The following is a 23,511-nucleotide window of genomic DNA, read 5'->3' as shown; positions in this document are numbered from 1 at the left end:
TGAAAATTCTAGAGATTTCCTCAAGCATACATATAATTTTATCAGTCTCATAGTCGATACTTCAGTAATTTCCTTAGAGCAAAGAACATCTTATTGTTCAGCAACTACTTTCAATGTCCGTATTTAAAATAATTTGTACTATGTATGGTTATTACTAGGGAAGTTAGAAGGTCTAAGATTATAACTTGGAAATAAGCAACTTTGACATAGGGATATATGTTCCATGCTGGTTGCACACTGTTTCCTGACAAGGAGCACAATTTTAAAGATTTAAGAAGCCTGCTCCGGCAATCCAGTAGCCAGAAGCCTCGGAGCCCGCACCACTAAACCAACCAGGAATGGCTGACTTTAAAGGCAGAGTTCTTCTGCCTCGGCCCGGCGCTGGAGTGGTCTGCGGGTCTGCTTGTGTCAGAAGAAGTAACTTTCACCACTTGCTACCATATTTGGACGCTTCTCCGGCTCTGAGACCCCACAACATCACTTCTCCTCTCGAAGTTTCAGTGTCCCCATCAGGACGCCAAAGACATTGTGCAGGCTGCGGACAGTGGTGGTCAGGGAGGGCGATCTCAGGCTCAGCGGTGTCCGGCCCTTGTCCTTCCCACAGGAAGAAACAAGGCCCACAGGAACCCGGAGATCCTGACGCCTACATTCTTCACCACTGTGCCAAAGGTTGTGAGCACTCACCTCGGCTTCCGGGAAAACAGACTTTCCTGGACCTTCTCCAGCACCACGGAGAACCTTGCTTTCTTACTCTACGGCACTCAGTCCAACTCTGGCCTAGTACTGCCAGTGGAAACGCAGCAAAGACAACGCGTCTCCAGCAAAGACGAGCACACAAATAACCGAAAAGAGGGAAAGGGAGACCTAGGCCGAGGGCAGGCAAATTCCAGCAGGTAGAAGCTAGCCCCTCTAGACTTCCACGGACCGAGGCTGAGTGAAATAAGTGAAATCAGGAATCCGTTGTACCCAATCCCAGCAAAATTGTGCGATGATCAAGCAGGAAACAATGGCTTCCGCTCACTGGTTCTGTGACACAAAGTCATCCCACTAGACTAAGGTTGGGGGAAAAGTCTCCTAGAACTAAACCAAGTTTCTTGATTCTTGTCATCTGGTAGTGGGGGTGGGGAGTTCAGGGGAAAAGGTTAGGGGCCTTTCTCATCAAGAAGGCAGGTGTTTGTGTGATTAGGCTTCGTGTTCATGAGGAGGGCCTCCCAAATGAAAGGAAAGGTGGAAAGTGGGGCATCTCAAGGCCAGGACATGGAGGGATGTCATCTACTTGGCTTTTAGGGGTCACCAGTCCACAATCTCCCAGAAGAAGGCCATAATGGAAGGCTGCCAGACACAGGCATTGGAAACACTTAAAAGATGATCACTATTAAGCCCAGCCCAGGGAGCATAGTCAACAAGGAGTGTAGGTTTGAGCTTTAAAGTTCCAAATCCCAGGCCCTTATTTACATGGCAGAACTATAGCTAAAGCCCTTTTCACTTGGGAGAAAATAAAAAAGCAGCCCATCCCACCCAGACCCAGCCCTGCATCCGCTCGGCCCCAGGGCCGAACCCCATTTACCTGGATGCCATCCAGCAGCTTGCTCAGGCACCAGTAGCTGTCAGCTTCGATGTTCCGCAGGACCTCTGCTGGTACACAGGAAACATCCACATTTTCCACTTCTTCTTCTGTTACGGAGAGAGCATTGAAAAGAAAAATCAGGGACAAAAGGCAAGGAACTACTGGGTGGGAAACCGAGGCCGGACAACACAAGTGACAAAAGAATACTGTCAGAGACTTTGCTCACAAAGTTCCCCAGATGACATTTTTCTCAATTCTCTCCAAATGAATAATGGATTCCTCAACCCCGTCACTTAATGATTCTCCATTTTAATAACGAATTAGCTGCAGATAATGAATATTCTGAACCTTCTCTGACTAACTAGCATAATTAATACACAGTCAGTGATGCCTTCCCAAGCATTTCAGAACTAAAAGAAACATCATTAGTCATGAAGATGCCAATTTGGGGATATTTACTCCTGCTGGAGAGATGCAGCTTGCTATTAGGATGAAAGCAGACAGATCCAACGCATTCCGATGGTCCTCCACACCGCCCTCTCCTGGGGCCTCCCTCCAATAGCCCCGCAGTGGGACAGTCGGACAAAACTTCCAGGGCCTCTCGGACCAGCCCAGGCAGAGCGAGAGATCTTAACCCGCAAACACCGTCTGATAAGTCCGAGGAGAGGAAGCGATCTGTGCCGAGGAGGGAGCACGTCGGCACCCAATGTCTGTCCCTGGAAAAAGCGGGGTGGGGGGGCCTCTCGCCAGCAGCACAGGTCTCTCACCACTGGCCGGCTACTACAGGAAAGCAAAGGCCAAGGTGCCGGCGGAGGCCTCGGGTGAATGCTCATCTGCCTCCTCTGTCCAGGAAACCCTGAAACGCAGGAAAGCCACCCAAACCCTGCCGCGTTCCCTCAGGACCTCTCACGAGATTGTGGACTCAAGGGTCTCAGGCCCCTTCTGAGCTTGGAAGCTACCCAGAGGAAGGCCTCATGTCCACTGAAGATATTCCCTGGGAGGGTTAGGAGAAGTTGGAGACATGAACGAGTCTCCATGAGACAAGAAGGAAGAAGATGGCTACTACTCTGCTGGGGGAAGGAATACCCCCACTACAGAGCACGGATGCACCGGAGAGAGACAAATCTGACCCAAGGAGGCAGAAGAATATATAAATGGAGAAGACAGCATTCAACCTAAGTGTACACTGTTTCCTTCTGGAAGTGGGCTAAATTTAATAACGGAATGCACTTAGAGACTTTGAGAAGTTGAAACCTAATTCAAATGTCTAAGTCCAAATGCAAACAACAATCAAAATCAATTTTTCTGGGACTGTTGTCATTCCACATGCGAAACGTGCAAATACTTAAAAAATGACCGAACAAGAATCCAACAGCTAAGGAGACATTTATTAAACAAATACCATGAGTAATAGGCATATCTTAAAGTGCCAGCTAATGCCCAGCACTGGGCTCGAGGATTTCCCTGCAAACAAACTGAACGCATTTTACTGCGCGCCGGTATTATCAGTGTAATAAAAATGCATTGAGAATAACAGTCGACTTTTAACACAAAACCAAATATGGAAAAGTTCAACCCAGAAAAATCTTTGGAAAACTCTAAATCAGAGAAAATTGGGGCAGAAAGTAGAAGGGTTTAGAATTTTAGCAGACTATTTATTTACCTGTGTGAAATAGGCACCATTTATGACTCTTCTGCCGTGGGAATATGAAGGCAATAACCTTTTGCAGGATGTCCGGGCACAAAGTACCTTCCATAGAACTGGACCTTCACGGTAGCTCTGCACATGGGCAGTACAAGTATGGGGCTTTAATAACTGTCAGAAAATTGTTGATAATAATAAGCCCCATTTCCATAAGACTCTAAGGAGTCAAAGAACTTTTTTTAGGAGAAATCGAGTCAAATTAAATCAAGAAGCACTTACTAAGTACCTTTGGGCCAGCCATCTGCTAAGTGCTGGACACAGAAAGAAAAGCAAAACCTGAAAGTCCCTACTTTCAAAGACCTCACAATCTAATGGAAGGGACAATAGTTAAACTACAAGCTACAGAAAGGCTCCAAGGGAAGGCTCTAGAATTGAGAGGTTGGAACAGGCTTCCTGCTGAAGGTAGGATCTTAGCTGATAGTTGGAAGAAGCCGAGGAAGATGGGAGGCAAAGATGAACAGGGAGAGCATTCCATTTGTGGAGGCTGGCCAGAGAAAATGTCTAGAGCTCAGAAATGAAGCCTCTTGTTCCTGAAAAAGAAAGGCAGACAGGGTCACTGGATTACAAAGAACAGGAAAATGAGGTATCTCCGAGGGAGGAGTATGAAGACTGGCAAGTAGGCAGGAGCCAAGTGATGAAAGGTGTTTTAAAGCTAAGCCAGGACTTTATATTCAATAACTGGGAGCCAAAGGAGCCTACTGACTAAGGAAAATGAGATAACTGGACTTGTGTTTTCGAAAACCATTTTGGTGGCTAAATGTGTGGGGAGAAACTAGAGGCAGGCAGACTACTGCAATAATCCAGCGGTGAGGGGATGAGGGCAGGGAAGGGCACATACTCAAAAGGTGAAATGGACAAGCCTTGGCAGCATATGGATATAGTGGAGGGCAAGAGAGGGAGAAGTTCAGGATGACTCCTGGGTTATGAACCCGAGGGACTGGGAGGATGGTAGTGCCGTCTACAGTAACAGGGAAGACAGACAGGGGAGGCTTAAACAGAGAAAAGTGATAAATGATTGAAATCGAAAGATATAAACAATTTTAAGAGAAGTGAACGCTTAACAACCACATAAAAGAATGTTCCAAATCACTAATGATAAAAGAAACAAAAAGCAAAACTTAACACCAGCCAATTGGCAAAGATGATAAAATATCGGAGTAGTTGATATTGGAGGGGCTTGGCAAGACAGGCATGTTGAGGTATTTAGGGAGCCAGTGGGAATTAGCAAAACCATTTTGGAAAGCAATTGTAATCACGAGAAAACAAAAAGACTAAAATCTCCCTTTCCATTGACTGAGAAATTTCACTATAAGGCATAGATCCCAAGGAGGTCAGTGGGGAAAAAAAAAAAGTCCATTTACAACAAAATATTTAGAACAGCCCTTGTGGGGCAGCAGAGAACTAGAAACAACACAGCTGCCCCTCATGGGGGGAGCAAACAGCTCCACATGGCATTACATGAATGTAGTAAAGAGCCCTGTGCTGTGAGAAATGATACAGAGAAGTCTGGGAAGAGCTGTCTAAACTGGTACCAAGTGAAGTCAACAGAGCCAAGGAAACCAAACCCACAATGACCACAACACTGTAAATGGAGAGAAGTACCTTGAAACAAGGAGAAATAGATGCAGTAAAATGGGCTCAAGGAAGAAATGGGGGGACACTCCTCCTCCTCTTCCTACTTTGCAGGATGGGTATGAAACTATGGTTTTTCACCATATATTAATAAGCTTAGGTGCCTATTTTTCTCTTCTCTTTATTTTAAAAGAAATTCTTTGTTATATGGGATCACTTTCAGAAGAGATGGAGGGGGAATATAGGAGAAAACCTATAAAAAAGAAATCCATAAAAATGTTTTTCAAATTAAAATAAATATATGGCAGTGAGGGGAAATTATCCAAAATAATAACTTAACTTGGTTTCATGCCCCAAAAACAAGTTATTAGTCTTTCACAATGATTAATGCAGTCGATCACTAGGTAATTCCAGCCCTAGTAATGCTGCTTTACTATCTCCACTAGCCTTGGTGAAGAACTTGCCAGTATGGAGCCGAATTCACACTGTATGGGTCTGAACAGTTATTTGGCTTCCAAGGCACAAGATACACCTTACAGAACAGACCACTCCTACCTTTCCTGCCCTGGACAAGGCTTGAAAGTTGTAACTGTTCAGTCATTTAGTCATGTCCAAGTCCTTATAACCCCCTAGACCATAACAACCATGGGGCCTTCTTGGCAAGGACCCTAGTGGACAGGTCTGCTGTTTCATTTTCTAGCAGATTAAGGCAAACAGATTAAATGACTTGTTCAGGATCACAAGTGAGTGAGTGCAGCTAGATTTGAACTCAGGTCTTTGTGACTCCAGGTCAACAGTTTTAAAGGGCTGAAACTCTTAAGTTGATGCAATGAGGTCGGACAACCAAGCACTTAAGGCTAATTACCAATTGGACAATACTCTATGGGCATATGCTTGGAAAATGGCCCTTCCCACTATTCTGTGCTGGCTCAATCTTTTGGTGTATACAGAGAATTGTGGGAAGGACTAGGGGGTGGAGTAAGACAAGCCAGAGTCATTTGGGAAGTGGAGGTGGAAAAGGAAGGTCGTGTAGATCCTGTGTCCATTCCCTTCACTTCTACCCCTAAAGACCAAGAATAAAGATCAAGGACTTTTGCTTATCCTGCTCCGGCTGATTCTAAGGTATCCAGGGTGCTAACTTGGTAATCTCTCCACTGTGCACTGCAGTCATGAAATTATTTATTTATTTATATAGATACATTTCTTTATGAATCATGTTGGGAGAGAATAATCAAGACAAAAGGGAAAAACCATGGGAGAAAAAAAAAGAAGTGAACATAGCATGTGTTGATTTATATTCACTCTCCATAGTTCTCTTTCTGGACACAGATGGCATTTTCTGTCCAAAGGTTCTTGGGCTTGCTTTAGATCAATGAATCGCTGAGAAGAACCAAATCTTTCATAGTTGATCATCACATAATGTTGTTGTTGCTGTGTACAATGTTCTCCTGGTTCTGCTCACTTCACTCAGCATCAGTTCAAGTAAGTCTCTCCAGGTCTCTCTGAAATCATCCTTCTGGTTGTTTCTCATAAAAAAAAATATTATATAACATTCATATTCTCTAACTTATTCAGCCATTCTCCAACTGAGAGGCATTTACTCAATTTCCAGTTCTTTGCCACTACAAAAAGGGCTGCGACAAACATTTTTGCACACGTGGGTCCTTTTCCCTCCTTGAAGATTTCCTTGGGATACAGAGCCAGGAGCGATACTGATAGGTCAAAGGGTATGCACAGTTTCAAACTGGTCTCCAGAATGTTTGGATCCATTCATAATTCCACCAAGAATGTATTAGTATCCCAATTTTCTTACATCCCCTCCAACACTCAATATCTTTCCCCATCATCTTAGCCAATCTGAGAGGTGTGAGGTGCTACTTCAGAGTTGTTTTAATTTGCATCTCTCTAATCATTAGTGATTTAGAGCATTTTTTTCATAAGCCATGGAATAAAATAAAGAATTCTGCAAACCTTAACATAAAACATAAATATCAGCTATGATCATCATCACTGGCAAGCTCTTCTCATCTTTTCACTGAGGTTCAGATGGGAATACTTCAGGAACTATCATTCTTTTGTATTTGAAAAGAAGTAACTGCCTTTCGTTGTTGAATTTTGCCAGTCTTCGGAAAGTTCCCAGCAAGAGTTCTCAGGCCAGAGAAGCCAGGCGCGCTGCTCTGCCTCCTACAAGGTTCCGACATTGTGGCTGCTTCTACTCAGTCTCTGTATCTGGAAAGCCTTCTGTTCCTTCCACCAAGCTCAGAAGTGATAAACATTTGGGACAGTGACATCTAGGGAAAACATCATTCTTTAGAAGAAAATTCAGAAGGAACAGCAGATCAGCATGTTACGTTCCGTGTGTGTCTGTGCTTAGGACTCAGTTCCACAACAGAATCTTTTTCTGTCCTACTTAATAGAGGGAAATGTTTTTACTTTGGTGTTCATTAAACTGAGAGCAAAAGTTGCTGTTCTTAAATTTTCATGGAGCCACGTTAGGTCTGGGCACGTATGGGCAGTAATTCTATCTTGGATAACGGTCCAGTTCCAGTACAATTTATAGGCCGCTGTCTTCAGAACAGCTGAAGGTCTATATTTGTAACAGATGGATTTGTCATCTGTCAGTTCGTGAAAGAGAAATTCTGATAGAAAAGTCTACCCCAAGGTCATGTCTTGCTGGGTATTCAGCAGGTGCTCAACTCTGGCAACCTGTTGTGCTACATTTCACATACTCTGTACTGATCACTAAGTTTGGTCTCCTTGAAAATACCCTTTCAAGGGGGCAGCTACATAGAGCACTGGTCTTCAAGTCAGGAGGACCTGAGCGCAAATTTTTTAATTTTTGAAAAAAAAAAAAAGAAAGAAAAAAAAAATAACCTTTCTGTAGCTTTGGTGGGCAGGTGGGGATCACCTGATCTTGAATATTATAAAACCTTCAGTTTCCACAAACCCACGTGACTCATTGAATGACTTTTTCACTTCCTATCAATGGCGGAGCACTTCCAAATGTCACTTACAGAGAGACTTCTGATACCATTCTTGGAGCCTAGATGTCATCTATGAGCCATTTTTAGCCAAATTCATCCAATTCCAGCCCATGCAAGTCCACTTTGGTGATGACTACTGTTTGGTAAAGTGGCCCCCCCAATATATTCAAAAAGAACTCCCCCTGGGTTTTGACCACATGACCTTGTTCCGGAGAATATCCCCGTTTCGGGTGAGGGTACGTTTGTCTCTCCATATGGCCAATGGCTCTGAGTTTCTGTAGGACAGAGCTGCAAACTGAGAGGACCCATTTTCTGATTCCAGAGCCATCCATGCAGACTGGGCCTGGACTCGTGCTTGCTGTTTCCAAAGGGTCCTCCCCAGCTGGCCTCCAGCACACACAACCCAGACTTCTCCCTGATCTTGCTGGGATAGAACTGTAACTACCCCCTTCTTTAAACAGCTTATGGGACCCTGGGCATTACTGCTTCAAGTGACCAACCTCGGCCTTCCACGATTTATACCAAGAATGTTGAATTTATCCAGTCCAAATGATTGTTGAGTATCATTGTGGGGAGAAGGAGGTTTTCAGTGGCTTTTCAGGTGGAGCCTGAAGGGTGACTTGCTACCATCCCAATATATCAAGTGGTATTAATAATAAAAAGTAATAATAAATAATAAGATATCAGTATTTACTGCAGTAGTTACACTCCTCAGGCAGACATCAGGTCACTGTTCTCCCCCAGTGAGAAGAGGCCATGATATAGAGGAAGACAGGAAGATCCATCTTTGAGCCTGAGCTGCCTTTCCAGAATTGGCCAGAGCACCTAGTGCAGGGCAGGGAACATCTAGTCTGGAGTCCCACTTCTGCCCCTCAGCCCCTGGATAAGTTTATGGCCCTCGATAAGTCCCTTCCCCTCTCAGGGAACACGTCCTGCTCTGTCACAGGAGGAGGCTAGACCTGGTTCTCTAAAATCCCCCTTGACACTCAAACAATAGTCCTGGAAACTGATGTTAGCTGAGGAGGGTTAGAGCCTCTCTATTAAGTGCCCGCAACAGGTCTAGGACAGGCTGAAGAAAGCAAACAAGGCAGGGTTAATGTAAAAAACCGAGAAAGGGGGAGGCTTGGAAAGAGCTTGGAATCAGGCGACTCCACCACTCACTACCTGTAGTCTCTCATTATTTCATTTTTCTGGATCTCGGTCTCTTCACGGGAAAATTGGGAGGCATAACTCTTTGAGCTGTGTTGTTAAAGAGTTTTGTAAATGTCAAAGTGAGCGTGACTCATAATACACTCAACCTAAGCAACCTCCCTATAAAAATAATGACTACATTATTTATAATATTTATAATAATATTTATACAACCATCAGAGGAGACTGGCTGGGCTTCTTCGCGTCTAAAAGCATGGCTTAGTTGCCTCCAGAAGAAATCCAATATGCTACCAGTTTGGAATTAATTGAGGGAAAAATATTCATCCCTGTGTTTTAGAAATAAGATAGTAAGTAGGTCAGATGGAGCCTGATCTGAAATGTTTTCCTTTGTCATCTCCTTTCTTTCAAAGACCTTTAAAGTAATGGGATATTGCCTCAGATTAATAAAGTGCAAATCTGGAGAACAAAGCAGTCCATGGATCAGAAGTCCCTATCAGGAAGTCACAGAACCTGCCTAGGTGCTCTGACTGAATGAACACAAGGGAGGTGGGTGTGGCTAGCAGACAGGCTGAGGCGGGTGGGCCTGGACCCACCTGCAACATAGCGCATACAGGATGAACATTAATCCAAGGCAGGAGGCTCTGCTCATTCACTACTTGCAATGGGCAAGTCCTGAACCTCTGAGTGCCCCAATGTCTTCATTTGCTAAATGGGGCTAATAGTTAGCACCCACTTCTCAGGGCTTGGACAGCTACGGAGTTAACAAGACTCATCTTCCACAGTTCCAATGTGGCCTCAGACACTAAGTGGGGTGATCCTGCCCTGCTGCCCTCAGTTTCCTCATTGGTGAAATGAGCTGTGGAAGCAAACAACAAACCACTCCAATATCTTTGTCAAAAAAATCCCAAAGTGGCTCATGATGAGTCAGACGCTATTGAAAACAACTGAACAACAGGGAGGAAAAAAAGACTCCAGAAAATCACCAACATCAAAAGAAATAGGAAGAAACAGGGCTTTGAAGCACCAGGTCCAAACTATACCACAAAGCAGCCATTATTCAAATCTCTCTAATACCCTGGCAATCAAACGCAGACTCCAGCTGCTGAGATAAGCACTCAGCACCTGAAAAAAACAGCTGGGAAAATTGGTGCAAAAAGGAAGGAAGTAGAAGGAGCTGAACTTCTTCCCTCTTCACACCAAGATAAGCTCCAAAGGCGCATATAGCCGTCATTAATAACAAGAGAAAGATGGGGGAGGTCCTGTCAGATCTATGGGTGGGAGAACAGTTCATAACCAGACAAGAATGGAGAGGATCGGAGAAAATGAAATGCATAATTCTGACTACATAAAACTTAAATGGTTTTGCACAAACAAATCAAACAAAATGATGATTAAAAGAGAAAAGGGGGGAAGAATAACTGCAGCAAAATTCCCTGATAAAAGTCTCATTTCCAATACAAATAAGGAAATAATTCAAATTTATAAGAAAAAGAGTCATTTCCCAATTAATAAATAGTCTCAGGCTATGAAAAGACAGGTCTCAAGGGAAGAAACCCATGAATGAAAAAACCTTGCAAATCACTATTAATGAGAGAAATGCAAATTAAAGTATGTCTGAGATCCCATTTCAAGCCCAGTTCAATGGCAATATGACCATTGTTGGAGGGACGGTGGGAAAACAGGCACATGGAAGCATTATTGGTGGGCCTAGAGATGGGAATGATCATTCTGGAAGGAAATTTTGAATCTACGTGAAAGGTTGCTAAGAAATTCATGCCCTTTGTCCCAGGAAATCACTGATAAAACTTACAATCAAGAGAGCTCAAAGAAAGAAGAAACATTTATGGCTGTTCCTCTAGGAAACCAAGGAGATGTCCCTTAACTGATGAACGCTTAAATAAGTTAGGGTGTCTCCTCTGCTGTAAGAAATAAGCAAATAGATGATTTCAAAGAGCTGATGCCCAAGGAAGAGAGCAGAGAAGAAGTTACAAGAGTAACTTTCATGATGATCTTAGTATTTTTTAAATGAACTATTATGGAGACTTTTGTAAACTGAAGGAGAATGAACTGAACCACTAGGGACAATTTCTATAACAGCAGCAGCTCTGCCGAGATAGATCATGTATGAGCCTGGCACTGCCCTGACAGCTCAGGATTCTGCCACAGAGATGGTGGTTGGACTTAGGGTGCAGAACGAGATCCACATACTTTTACAGGCAGTCATCCAGGGCACAAGGGTCACTTAACTACACTCATCTGTACATATTTGTTTGTCTTTCCCCCCAGGAAAATAGGAGCTGGGAGCCAGATTTTCTTATCTTTCTTTCTTTCTTTTTTTTTTAAGTAATAGGTAAGGGGAAGGGAATTACCAAAGTCAAATGTTGCAGACACTTTCAGATAAGATTGTTATTATACCTGATAGTTTTATTTTTTCACAAATTAAGCAGGAAGCCCAAAACAATCTGCAAGGCTGGTAATTGTAAAAACAAAACCACTGATGAAACTTTTTGAAAAGGAGGAACATCAATGATAATCCTGAGGGAAAGGAATGCCAGAAAGGGGCAGAGGGAGTCTGACCATCCCAGTACCTCTGGATACACTGGAGACTTTGGCCAAGTTTCATCTCCATTTTCCAGATACTTCATTTGCCCAATAAAGCCTGTATGACCATTAGCCAGGAGGCACAAAGGGGGTTTCCTTTGTTTCCATCCATACTAGGAGCTAGACCAGGGCTCTGCACTTTGGTACAGATCCTCCTGCGAACCAAACTTTAGGCCAAAGTTTCTTAAAGTGTGGGTTGCAATCCCATATGGGGTCTAGTACCATTGAATGTGGGGATCATAAAAAACTTGGCAACAGTAAAAGGTTTCTGAAAGCTCTGTTTCCTATAGTAGCAAAGATTTCACCAAAATTTAATTCTTTCTAGAAAAATAAACAAGCACATCCATCTCATTAGTAGGAAAATTTGCTTTTGTCTTTAACAAAATGGAAAAATCGTATGTACACCAAGGAATTGTTTTAAATTTGTTTTAAAATAAATTTCTTTATGATTTTTTATCAGTAAATGTTTGATTTGTATGTCTATTTTATAGACCTATAAACCCCAGATAATAAAAATTTCTCAGGGGAAAAGGGTTGCAAGTGAAAAAAGTTTAAGAAGTCCAACTCGGGTCTGTAGATAAGAAGGTAAAAACAAGATCTCAGCACATTCCCCAGTGAAGGCCCCACCAAGATCTGAGGTGATAAAGGTGCCATTTCACTTTCCCCTACCCCCACTTTCATTCCAACGTGCTGCAGCAGTAGCAGGCCAATTCCCTCTATGGCTCTTCCATTCAAGCAGGGTCCAAGACCTGTGAATTCTATCATCTCTCTATGAGCCTCCTAACCAATCCCCTGAACTGTTTCTCTTCCTTCTAACTTTAAACAACTGCCAAAGTCTCTCTCCTACTCAAATATCCAATACAAACCCCTCAGCCTGGCAAGGTAAGGACCCTTCCTCCTGGAGGAGGAACCTGATGCTCATCTCAATGCAAACATGAAACTCACCTGTCCAGGAGTCACCAATCAGACACTGTAAATGCCTGCCCAGCCCAGTCACCAAATGAGTAAAGAAGGCCTCTGAGGGAAAAGGATTACACAGCAGCAGCCTGTACCCAACATATAAATCCAACTGCCCCCCCATTCATCCACTCACTCAATATGGTACTTTGGAGGACCCAACAATGGCATTAAGCAAATGGCTGAACCAGTCTACAAAAAGAGCCCACTAGAAAAATGAGAACGAAAGTGACTAAAAGCAAAATTCTGTAAAAATCACCCTGAAAGCCTGGACATACTTAGATATGAAAAGTAAGTTCTGCTTAAGCTAGGGGGTCTGGAACATAGTGAGAATTTAATCAGTTTATTACATGACTAAATACAGAGAGACAGAGACAGAGACAGAGACAGAGACAGACAGGGAGACAGACAGAGAGACAGAAAGAGAAGGATAGAGACAGAGAAAGAAAGAAACAGAGACAGACACAGACACACAGGCAGAAAGACAGAAAGAGGGAGAGAGACAGAAAAAGAGAGAGAGACAGAGAGAGGTTGGAGGAGGGAGAGGGAGAAAGTAGGAAAGGGAGAAAAGTGGGAGAGAGAGAAAGTGAGAGAGAGGGAGAGGGAGAAGGAAAGAAAGAATAAATGGGACATAATCAACAGAGGGGGGAGGTTGGAGAAGCCTAGATTGAGCTAAACTGCAGTTTCCCCTGTCACCACAAGATGGCCCACTAGCTCATGAGTACTCCTGGAGCAAGGATGGCACCATGGTCAGCACACCCTCACGGGCTTGGGGCCAGAAAGCATTTTCCAGTTACCTGCTTCCCTGGGATGTGCACGAATGTCTGTGGCAGCCCTTTTGGTGGTGGCAAGACATTGGAGACTGAGGGGATGCCCATCAGGTGGGGAACGGCTGAATAAGTTATAACCTGTGAATGCTATGGAATATTATTGTTCGGTAAGAAATGACCAGTAGGAGGATTTCAGAGAGGCCTGGAGAGACTGACAGGAACTGATGCTGAGGGAAATGAGCAGGACCAGATCATCGTACACGGCAACAGCAAGATTATACGATGATCAATCGGGAGGAACATGGCTCTTTTCAACAATGAGATGATTCAAACCAGTTCCAATTGTTCAGTGATGGAGAGAGCCCTCTACACCAGAGAGAGAACCATGGGACCTGAGTGTGGACCACAACACAGCATTTTCACCTTTTTTGTTGTTTGCTTGCATTTTTTTTTTCACTTTTTTCCTTTTTGATCTGATTTTTCTTGTGTAGCCCGATAAATGTGAAAATGTGTTTAAAAGAACTGCACAAGTTTAACATATATTGGATTGCTCACTAAGACAGGGGAGAAGTGGGGAAGAGAGGGAGAAAAAAATAGAAATGTAAGCTTTTGCAAGGGTGAATGTTGAAAACTATCTTCGCTTATATTCTAAAAATAAAAACCTATTATTGAAAAGAGGAAGGAAGAAAGAAAAGAAGGAAAGAAGGAAGGAAGGAAAGAAGGAAGGGAGGGAGGAAGGGAGGGAGGGAGGAAGGAAGGGAGGCATCTTTATGACACTGTCTTCCCCTTTGTTAACTGGGGGGTGGGCTTCTGCTAGAAAACTTAGCCTGCCTTTTGGAACATAGTCCACCCCTCAATAGCATAACAATAAAATCTTTACTTCTTGATTTGGAGATGGTCTAAGGCTACAAATTCTTTTTGAGACAATGACCTGGAACCTCATGATTCAGGGACAATTGAAATGCGAAGGCCAGGGGCCAGTACAGAAGTCGCCTCCTTCTCCCGACTTTCCCATTTCCTTCTGGTGTCCACCATCCTCCAGGCACGTTCCCAGGTTTCTAACCTCCTAGTCCACCTCACCTTCCCATTCTTTATCATCTCATAGGAAATGATCCCCAGCATCTGATACACTCCAGGAATTTCATAAAAGCACAGAGAGGAGACTGGGGCCAAGCACAGAGAGGAGGAACAGATGACAGAAAAACCTGTCCAGAAAGGCTCCTTTCAACTTATTCTCCCTTGGAATCTAAAGATCTGTCTGATCTGGGTCCTCCTGAGGGATTCTGGTCACATCTGTTGATCCTCCAGAACTGAGTAAGGGGGCTGGGCCACCAAATGATGGAAGGCTTTCCCAAAGCCAATGGTCTGAGACCCTCCTAGGGTGTTCGCAGCTTACAAAGCCAGGGAAACAGTCAAATCTCAGGCCCTCGGTCCCAGGAGTCCAGAATCAAGCCGCACTTTAGTGATCAGGCTTCTATGGGATTGAGCACCCAAGGCCCCAAGATATGATCTCCTATTCTTTAACACAGCAGCTGCTAGAGAAACAAGAAAACAGGACATTAAAGTAGGTGGGAATTGGGTGATTATGTAGCCCAGGAGCCAGTGCAAGTGAAGGGTCAGAGTCCGAAGTCTCTTCAAAACTTCAGATCTAGCTAAGGTGTGGGGAGCAATAGAACCGTGTATCTGTTGCTCCTTATTTGTCCCCTGCAAAACCCCATCTTGTCTGATTGAAGATAGCTTGCTAAAAGACATCCTGTTTCCTTCCCAGAATGAAAAGCTCCTTCCCAGCTCCTCCTTATCTCTCTTTTACAATTTACAACCACGTAGGCTGTTAGCCTGCTCACTCTGCCCCAAATTTTCAGCATATAAAGCTCTCTTAAAACTAATTGTCAGATTCTCTCAGAATTTGGTCCGTCAGCCATGGTATAAATAAACTTTTGTGACGCTAACAGAATCTCTGAATTCTTTCAAACAATCCCTATAGCGTACACTCATCAGCACCTGCCCATGCGGGAGGAATGACACTGGGTCTCACATTAGCATTTTGTAGGTCTCAGAGGCCCTCATGGCTTGTGGCTGAGTAGGATGTGATGTTTCTGGCACAATTACTGGCCAGACGGAGAGTTCTAAGAGCCGGGGCCTCATGTGGAACTCGTTCTGGTGCAGGGACCCAGGGTGCAGGCAACTGGCTGAAGAACACCATGAGCTCAGCTGAAGCTGGGACCTCTGACCTCCAGTCAATTAGAGAGATGTGACTCTCACAGGACCCTCCTTGCACACAGATGGAGCTTCAGAATCACCATTCAATTCAGCAGAGCCCTCAGTCTGGCCCCCTTCCTGCCCACTGAGACAAGTCCAGCAGCCGTGCACGGATCCCCAACAAAGGCCTGTTAGTAACCTCGGTAGATGACATTATGAGCCTGCCACAAAGTAGAGAAAATCTCAAGATAATAACCTACAAAGACCGTCCAAATTCCCACGTGTCACCAGAGTTGGGGGTGACTGCTGCCCCCTTTCAAAGAAAGGGCCTGGTCCTTGCGCGTCCTCCGGGGCCTGGTCCTTGCACGTCCTCCGGGGCCTGATCCTTGCACGCCCTCCGGGGCCTGGTTCTTGCACACCCTCCGGGGCCTGGTCCTTGCACGCCTTCCAGGGCCTGGCCCTTGTGCGCACTCTGGGGTCTGGTCCTCATACCCTCCGGGGCCTGGTCCTCGCGCTCTCCGGGGTCTGGTCCTCGCGCCCTCCGGGGCCTGGTCCTTGCTCGCCCTCCGGGGCCTGGTCCTCGCGCCCTCCGGGGCCTGGTCCTTGCGCACGCTCCGGGACCTGGCTGTGCCCACAATGAGGAAGCAGATGGTCAGCCCCACACCACTCAATGACTTTACTTCTCAGTCCAGCGGTCCAGGCCGTGACTTAGCATCCATGCCTATTGTCACCCGGGTACCCTAAGGAGAACATGTCAATTGTGGTCGTGTCAGGGATGGAGAACCTTGCAACAATGACCGTGGCCTGCCTTGGAGGACCCTGTTTCCAAGCAGAGACTGCAGGGAGACTGAAAGTAAAATCAAACCTCTGACCTTAAAGCTCTGCCATCCTAAGACTCTGAAATTTCCTAAATCTTGGTCATCATGTCCCCTTCTGTCCTCTCGGGGCCCACACAGTCTGGTGTAGACTTTGGCCCAACAGCAAGGACCCTGTGATCTTGCTCACCACATCAGAACGAGGACTGTCCAGACTCCTCAGCAACAAAGGCTGTAATGAAGTCCCCAAGAATGGCTTTGATATGCAGTAAACCTTGGAACAGCTCGTCCTTCGCAGAGATGAAGCCACTTTATTTCATTCCTATTCTCTGTATTAAAAGATTGAGATTCCTCATTATTCCTTAATGAGAAAAGTATCACAAGACTCGAGGCTAAGGATTTCATTGCGACGCAGTTTCCAATTAGAACAGCTCTCAGAGAAGCAGAGAGGAGGGATTTCTCCACAAAATCTATCCATTCGGACCATGATCCCACTGAAAAGGCAAATTCACTGTAAATCATTCATTTCAATCACTCAATCAATACCGCGTAGGGGTCTCCTGAGCGCCAGGCCCTCCGGAGGATACCAGCAAGCTGCATTAAGGAACAAAACCCAATCCCTGCCCTGGGTAAAAAACACTGCTCCCGTTCTCATCTAAGTAAGTCAAATTATAATTATTTCAGGGGGAAAAATTATTCATCACGTCTATCTCCTTCATTTCCATCCCAAAATCAGAAGGAAAGAACAATAAATACGAGGCAGCTCACAAATGGGGAATCACGCATAAACCCCTCGGACCAAAAATTCGTAGCGAGCAGGGACTACAATGGCGGCGGCGGTTGTGGTTGTGGCTGCTGCCGCTGCTGCTGTTCTGGAAGTCGTCCCCGTCTGCCCGATGTCCGGGTCAAGGCCCGGTATGCAGTCGGTGCTTAATACGCGCTTGGTGAAAGAATGGCAGGTTCATGTTCACTTCTAGCTTGGATTGAAAGAATTTACAGGAAAGGAAGTAAAAATAGCAGGTGTTCGGGGCGGGAAAGAGAAGAGAAAATTTGAGGAGGCCCCAGAGAAATGGGAAAACACCTTGGGTGCAAAGAGCCAGGGCTCCAGTGGGGTCAGGAAGTCCTGGATCTGGAGTCAGGGAGACCTGAACATTATGCAGCCTTATTGGCCGGGTGACCTCTGGCAGCCTGTTTCACTCCACCCGCCTCAGTTTCCTCAACAGCAAAATAGAGATGTTAATAACAGAACCTCCCTCGTGATACTTATTCCTGGGTGGATAAAACCAATATAACTTTTAAAATCACAGTATTATCTAACTGATCTATTTATTAAATGCCATCCCAGTTAAATTACTAAAAAATCATCTTACTGAGCTGGAAAAAATAATAAAATTTATACGTAAGAACAAAGATCAGGGACTTAAAGAAACCAGTGAAAAAGATGTAAAATATCAGATATTAAAATGTATATACTCATGTATATGCAAACTCTTACATATGTACTGTGTATGTATATCCAGATGTATTTGTATACATGCATGTATACTCATGTGTGCAGATGCATCCCTACATCTATGTATTCTACTAGTATATACTCATGTGTATGTGTGTGGATATATAGATATAGATATAGATTTGCATGTTTATGCACATACCTAGACATATACATACATACATGTATGTATGTATACCTCAACTTATTTTATATATACCTAGACTTTTTTATATATACACATATGCATATATGTAAGCTCATAGATGCATATGCATGTATATATACTCCTGTAAGCATATGTACATAAACACGTATGTAGATTTGTATATCACGTTCACATATATATTCACATACTTGTGTATGTAAATGTATGCTCATATATGTATACATGGTGACTTGTATATGTTGTATGTTCATATGTGTATAAACATGTCTGTCTCACGTATGTGTGCACATGTGTGCGCATGTATGTATGCTCATACATGTATGTGTACATGCGCTACATGTCTACGTTTATAGCTACATCTACCCACGCACACCCACACTAAATCGGAGGCTTCTTTAGCAGAGAGGTGGGTGGGAAGGGAAGAGAAAAAAATCAAGTGCAAAGTGCGCAGCAGAGAGCCAACGAAAGCCAACGAGGAAGCAAAAGCTGGCCAGCTTTGGAAACGATGTGCGGTATTTATTATATCGGTTTTCTTGAAATGGAAATTAATTGTTCTGCGTGGAATCCTCTCTTAGCATCTGCCGTGTCCATGGCAACGGCTTTCCCCCCTTTTCTCACTCTGTATTTAAGTTTTAAATAAATAATAGAGTTTAAAGCTCTCTGCCGAGCTCTGCGTTTAGCAGGCCCTCAGCGCACAGTAGGCACCACAGAAACGCCTGTTCCTCAGTGACTGGCCCGGTGACCACTGGCAGAACGCCAACGTCCTCCTTGACCCCGGTCATTCAGAACCCAGAAGAGCGCGGCTCGTCCCTGGAGAGTCCGGGACGTCGGGAAGCCTTCTCCCCCCGGGCAGCCTCTGCGGCTCAGTGTCCATCCACAACATCCATCGAGGGAGCCACACCACGCTCCTCCAGCCCCTTCTGTCCATCCGATCAGTGCCAAGTCCGGGTCCCAAGGCCCGCTGTTCCCAAGGCTCGGCTGCCCCCCTCTCCCCCACCAAACAGGGACATGGCCCTTTTCTCCACGTAGCCCCTTGCGCGCCAGCAGAATGAGCTAATGACAAGGAGCCCTTCCCTCCCGGCGGCCATCCCCATTTTCTTTCCCTAGAGAGACGGCCCATCACTGGAAGCAGTCAGGGCTGGGCTCCCAGAGCCAGGCCTGGTTCTGTCCAGCTGCCTCTGGATCCAAGATGACTCTGCTCTAACACGGGGTGTCCATGAACAAGCTGTCCCAGCAGCACTGAGAGTGGGAGGGCAGAGAGCAGGGTCAAAGGGCAGAGCCAGACCACCAGACGGGAGCCCAAAGAACCCCGCTTGTATCTTCCAGTCTTCCAAGCCGCCTGTCGCCCTGCTCTGTCTGCATGAGTTGTCCGTCCCTCCGGCAAACTGGGAGACAGGGACCACAAGGTGCCAGGTCTGGACAAGGAGGAAGTCCCCGGAGAGGTGGCCTGCCATGGAGAGAGATCCCCCCGAGGAGGGCCTGCCAGTCTGCAGCCACTTCTTGCAAACAAAGGGGTCGCTGGGCCAGCTGCCAGTCTCGACCACTGACTAGTGCCCATCGCAGCAGAGGCACTGCCCGGGGAGGATGGAGGCGGGACCAATGCTGAGGGGCTGCCTGGTCACGGGGCCGAGGCTCCCCAGCCTGCTCCCAGAGAGCTCTCCCAGAGAGTTGAGGAGCTCCCCAACCCCAATCCTTCCCTTTCTCTTCCCCACAAACTGCCGCCTGGCAGGGGGCCTGCTGGAGACGGTCACAGTCGGGAGAGCCCCGAGAGCATCTTTTCTTTCTTCTACCACATCCCGTGGCTGCTGGGCAGGACAAGGCCAAATACACCCCCAGCCACGGGGAAGGCCCCCACCCAGCCCTGAGCCAGTGCAGCTCAGGGCCCCCACCTTTTCATCAGTCCAAGCGCTCCCAAATCCCACGGGACAAGCTGCCCCCTTTCCAGCCAGGAGCACCGGGCCTTCTGCAGAGCAGACAAGCACTCAGCAAACATTTCAGAGAAGGATTTGCTTTGTAGCAGCAACGGCTGGCAGGCTCCAACCGACCGAGTCGTACAAATCTGATTTACACCCAAGGCTTGCCCAGCATGGCCCCGGGGAAGCGGGGAAGCTGCCCGCGTCGCCAACCAGGCAATGTGGGGAGGAGCCCACCTGATTTCCCCTGCTGCCCGAGGCTTGGGAGGCGGCAGCGAGGAGCTCGTCACCGGGCACAACGTGAAGCCCCTCGAAATGGGTCCCACGTCAGCGCCCAGCTGCCGCACCGACGCCGATTTTCACAAGGCGGCGCCGAGAAGGAAGCGGCGTCCTGATGAGAAAGTCAGCGCCGGCCTTAGCTCTGAGCCCAGACTCACCCCAAAATGGGGGCCCGCTCCCTTCTGTGTGGGAGCGGCGCCTCCTCGCACCCGGAGCCCTTCGGGTGGGGAAGGGGCGTGGGCAGAGTGGGCATTCTCCCGCTAGCCACAAACGGCTGCCACACGTGACTGGGCGCACGGCGACTCCGGGGAAGAATTACCTCACTCCGAGGCCCGCCGCCCGGCAGCCTCCCACTTAATGACACTTGGAAGAGAGGCTGAGACCATCAATCAGAAGCCAGCAGGGAAAGGTCGGCAGCTACCGACTCCGGCTATAAAGAAGCCCAATAATCCTGTTCAAATCCACAAAGGAGAAGAACTGGCTTCCATTTATCTGGAAGCAAAGATCTCACATCCTCCCGATGATCTTGTTACCGGATAACGCACTGATTTAGGGTGGGAGAAATGGAGTGTGAGCAAAACACTTCAGTCAACAGCTTGGTTATAAATTGTCTATTACTCCCCTGGACTGGTTAAACAAGCTAAACTTGGAAGCGCGGAATCACAGGTGCAGGAGGAGTCCCCCGGGACCCTCGGAGCCGGCCTTTGGCTGGGCCGTAAATAGCCCCTGCTCCACGGCGCCGGCCTAGCAGCTAACTAGGAGGAGCCACGGATTTCTCCAGGGCAAATTTCTCTTTCGCTGACCGTGATTGGGTGAGTGCCCCCAGCTCCCAGTGTCGTCCCCCAAAACAAAGCCGTGGGAGAGTCTCTGTTTGCCACGCCCTCCCCCCCGGAACTGCAAAGCAGCTGTTAGAAAGAGGTGAGGGTGGCCTTTCAGGCCAATGATCAGCAAGCTGGCTCTGTCTATCCAAAGAAAGGCACAAGGCCTTATCCACACCCTCAGTCCACCCCAGCGTGCCCCCCACCCAAAAGACATACCCGTCCTGCCAGCCCTGCCCGGGCCTTCAGCACGGGGCGTGAGGGCCAGAGGCCCTGGACCCTGGCATCCAGAGCCCAGAATGAGCCAGTAGCGGCTGTGGAACTCGAAGATCATGAACCTGCTCATAGACATTGCTCCAGCAGTCCCTTTAGAGAAGGGGAAAGTGTCTGGAAAACCAGGCATACCAGAGAAATGGGATTAAGAACCCATGCCTTTCCCTCCCACCCTTCACTGTCTCTGGAAACCCCCCTCACCTTTCCAATCCCCCAGAGAAACTGAGGCATTACCTAACAAGGCCAAAATGGCCCCAAACGGCTCCTTCTTCCCCAAAAGCCTTCCTTGCCCCTGTCAGCAACAACCTTTCTCTTCTGTATCTCCACAAGCAAACGGTGCCCTCAATGGTGTGCCTCCCACATGCCGGGCCCCATAATCATGGGAGGGGGGGAGCTAATATTATCCCCAATTTACAAATGAGCGAGAGTAAGTGTAGCCAGGATCACACTGGTGATTTACACTGGGGACTCCCTGACTCCATATCCGGAGCTGTGGACCCTGGGGCTGCGGGCCCGGGGCATGGGCTCAAGGCCTCCATTCACTCCTGCTCAGCCCCTGCCCCCCCGGCCTCTGGGCCGAGCTTCTGCAGGCAGGGGCAGTCTCGGTCACGCCCGCCGGGCCCAGCACGGCACAGAGCAGATCTGAGGCAACATTCCTTGAATCCGAGCGGCCCAGAGGCCAGTGAGAAGCCGATGGAAGCTGCCATGACCAGAAGGCTGTGGGCTTCTGGCCCTTGGGAGAGGATCACCCACCAGTTCTACGGAAGAGACTGTTCGGATCAGGGCAGAGGCCTGTGGCACGGCCCCCGTGCCCAGCAGTGACTGCCAAGGGCGCCTACCCCCACCTCTAGCCCCCAGAAACAGTTCCCCACATGGAGCTGGTCCCCTCGCCTGTGTCCAGGCTTCCCAGGCACTCCCTCGTGTGACTGCACAACAACCTGTGAGCTGGGTAGAAAGCTAACTGCGCCGTCTCTTTTACAGATGACAAACGGAGCTTCCACCGGATTGAATGAGACGACTGACTCCAGAATCAAGCCTTAATCCCTCCTGCCCAGTGGCTGTCCAGTCTCGGCAGAAAAACCAGCAAGAGCGGGGAACTCGGCCTCTCTCAGACAGGTCATTTGGCTCCGGTCAGCTCTGGCAGCTTTTAAAGGAAAACGCTTCATTTTACTGAACCGAACTCTGCCTCCCTACAGTGTCTTACTTAGTCCCGGGCTTAGCCTTATCCTCTGGGGTCCACGGAACAAGGCTAATCCCTCTTCCCGGGGCTTAAAGACAACGGCCATGGGCCCCGACGCCGGCTCTTCTCCGGGACGAACAAAGACCGATGTAGGAGTGGAAATCTGAGCGGTCTCCACGGGGGCCGGCCTGATCACAAAACCCCGCCGAGGGGCTAGTGGCCTTCAGAGCTGGTCGGAGCAGCCACAAGGGAAGCAGAGTGCGCGGGATTTAAAGGCTTGCTCAGAAACAGGTCTCCTGATGCTAGACCTGAGTCTTGTTCCCGACAGGCAGACACCCCCTCACTCTCCCCTCCCTCCTTTCTCCCCAGCATCCCAGGGCCCCCTTCTCTCCTCTCTTTTTCCTCCTGCCCCTTCAGGTAAGCCTAGAACGCTGCATCCGCAGAGTCTGGCTGGACCTCAGAGGTAAGCCTCTCCCTTACAGCGGAGGACTGTTTTCTCTGGCTTCCACGGCATCAGCGCAGGAGGTGCTGTGCAAACCGCTCCGGGAGGCTTTGCCCCAGGCACAGCCATCTGCCGGCCGGGAGCCCGGTCCCACCCTGCCAAACGGAGCGCCGGACCAGAAGCTGCGGAGGAGAGCGGGTCTGGTCGCAAGTCACATTTCGTGCTTGGGCAGGCCGTCAGGCCTGCCACCAAATTTGCGGTAATTGGCGCTGCCTCGCTGAGACCCGGCCAATACCGATCTCATTTCATACTTAATTAGAAGAAAGGTTGCAAACTTCACACTTGGTTTAAATGGCTAGCCAGGCTATACAATGCCGGCTCCATGGAAAATTCACCACTCACTTGTACTGGGGGAAAGAGCAGGCAGGTCTGAGATCCCACGGCGGCAGGAGGAGGGCTGGAGACCGCTTCCCCAGGAGTCAGACGGATAAACTTTCCTTTAAAGTGGTTCATAAAGAAGCCAGTGACGGAAGTCTTTGCACCTATTCTGCCAGAGACAAGCAGGAAGAGAAGGGAGTTCCGGCTGAGAACGAGGGGGCTCCCAAGCCTGGGTGCGGGATCTC

The 23,511-nt window shown here is 47.5% G+C and overlaps 1 protein-coding gene across 2 annotated transcripts in view; it reads right to left on the bottom strand.

Annotated features, from left to right (window-relative positions):
* The window catches only part of TBC1D22A (TBC1 domain family member 22A), a 271,714-nt gene that overhangs the window by 124,522 nt on the left and 123,681 nt on the right, over window positions 1-23,511 (bottom strand). For both annotated transcript variants that reach the window (XM_051963006.1, XM_051963007.1), the window contains one exon: window positions 1,568-1,674. In XM_051963006.1, coding sequence (XP_051818966.1) covers window positions 1,568-1,674 — 107 coding nt within the window. The remainder of the gene's footprint in view (window positions 1-1,567; window positions 1,675-23,511) is intronic.

Source organism: Antechinus flavipes, chromosome 5 (assembly GCF_016432865.1).
Source record: "Antechinus flavipes isolate AdamAnt ecotype Samford, QLD, Australia chromosome 5, AdamAnt_v2, whole genome shotgun sequence".
NCBI classification, from domain to species: domain Eukaryota; kingdom Metazoa; phylum Chordata; class Mammalia; order Dasyuromorphia; family Dasyuridae; genus Antechinus; species Antechinus flavipes.
This window is presented reverse-complemented; position numbering and strand designations above follow the sequence as displayed.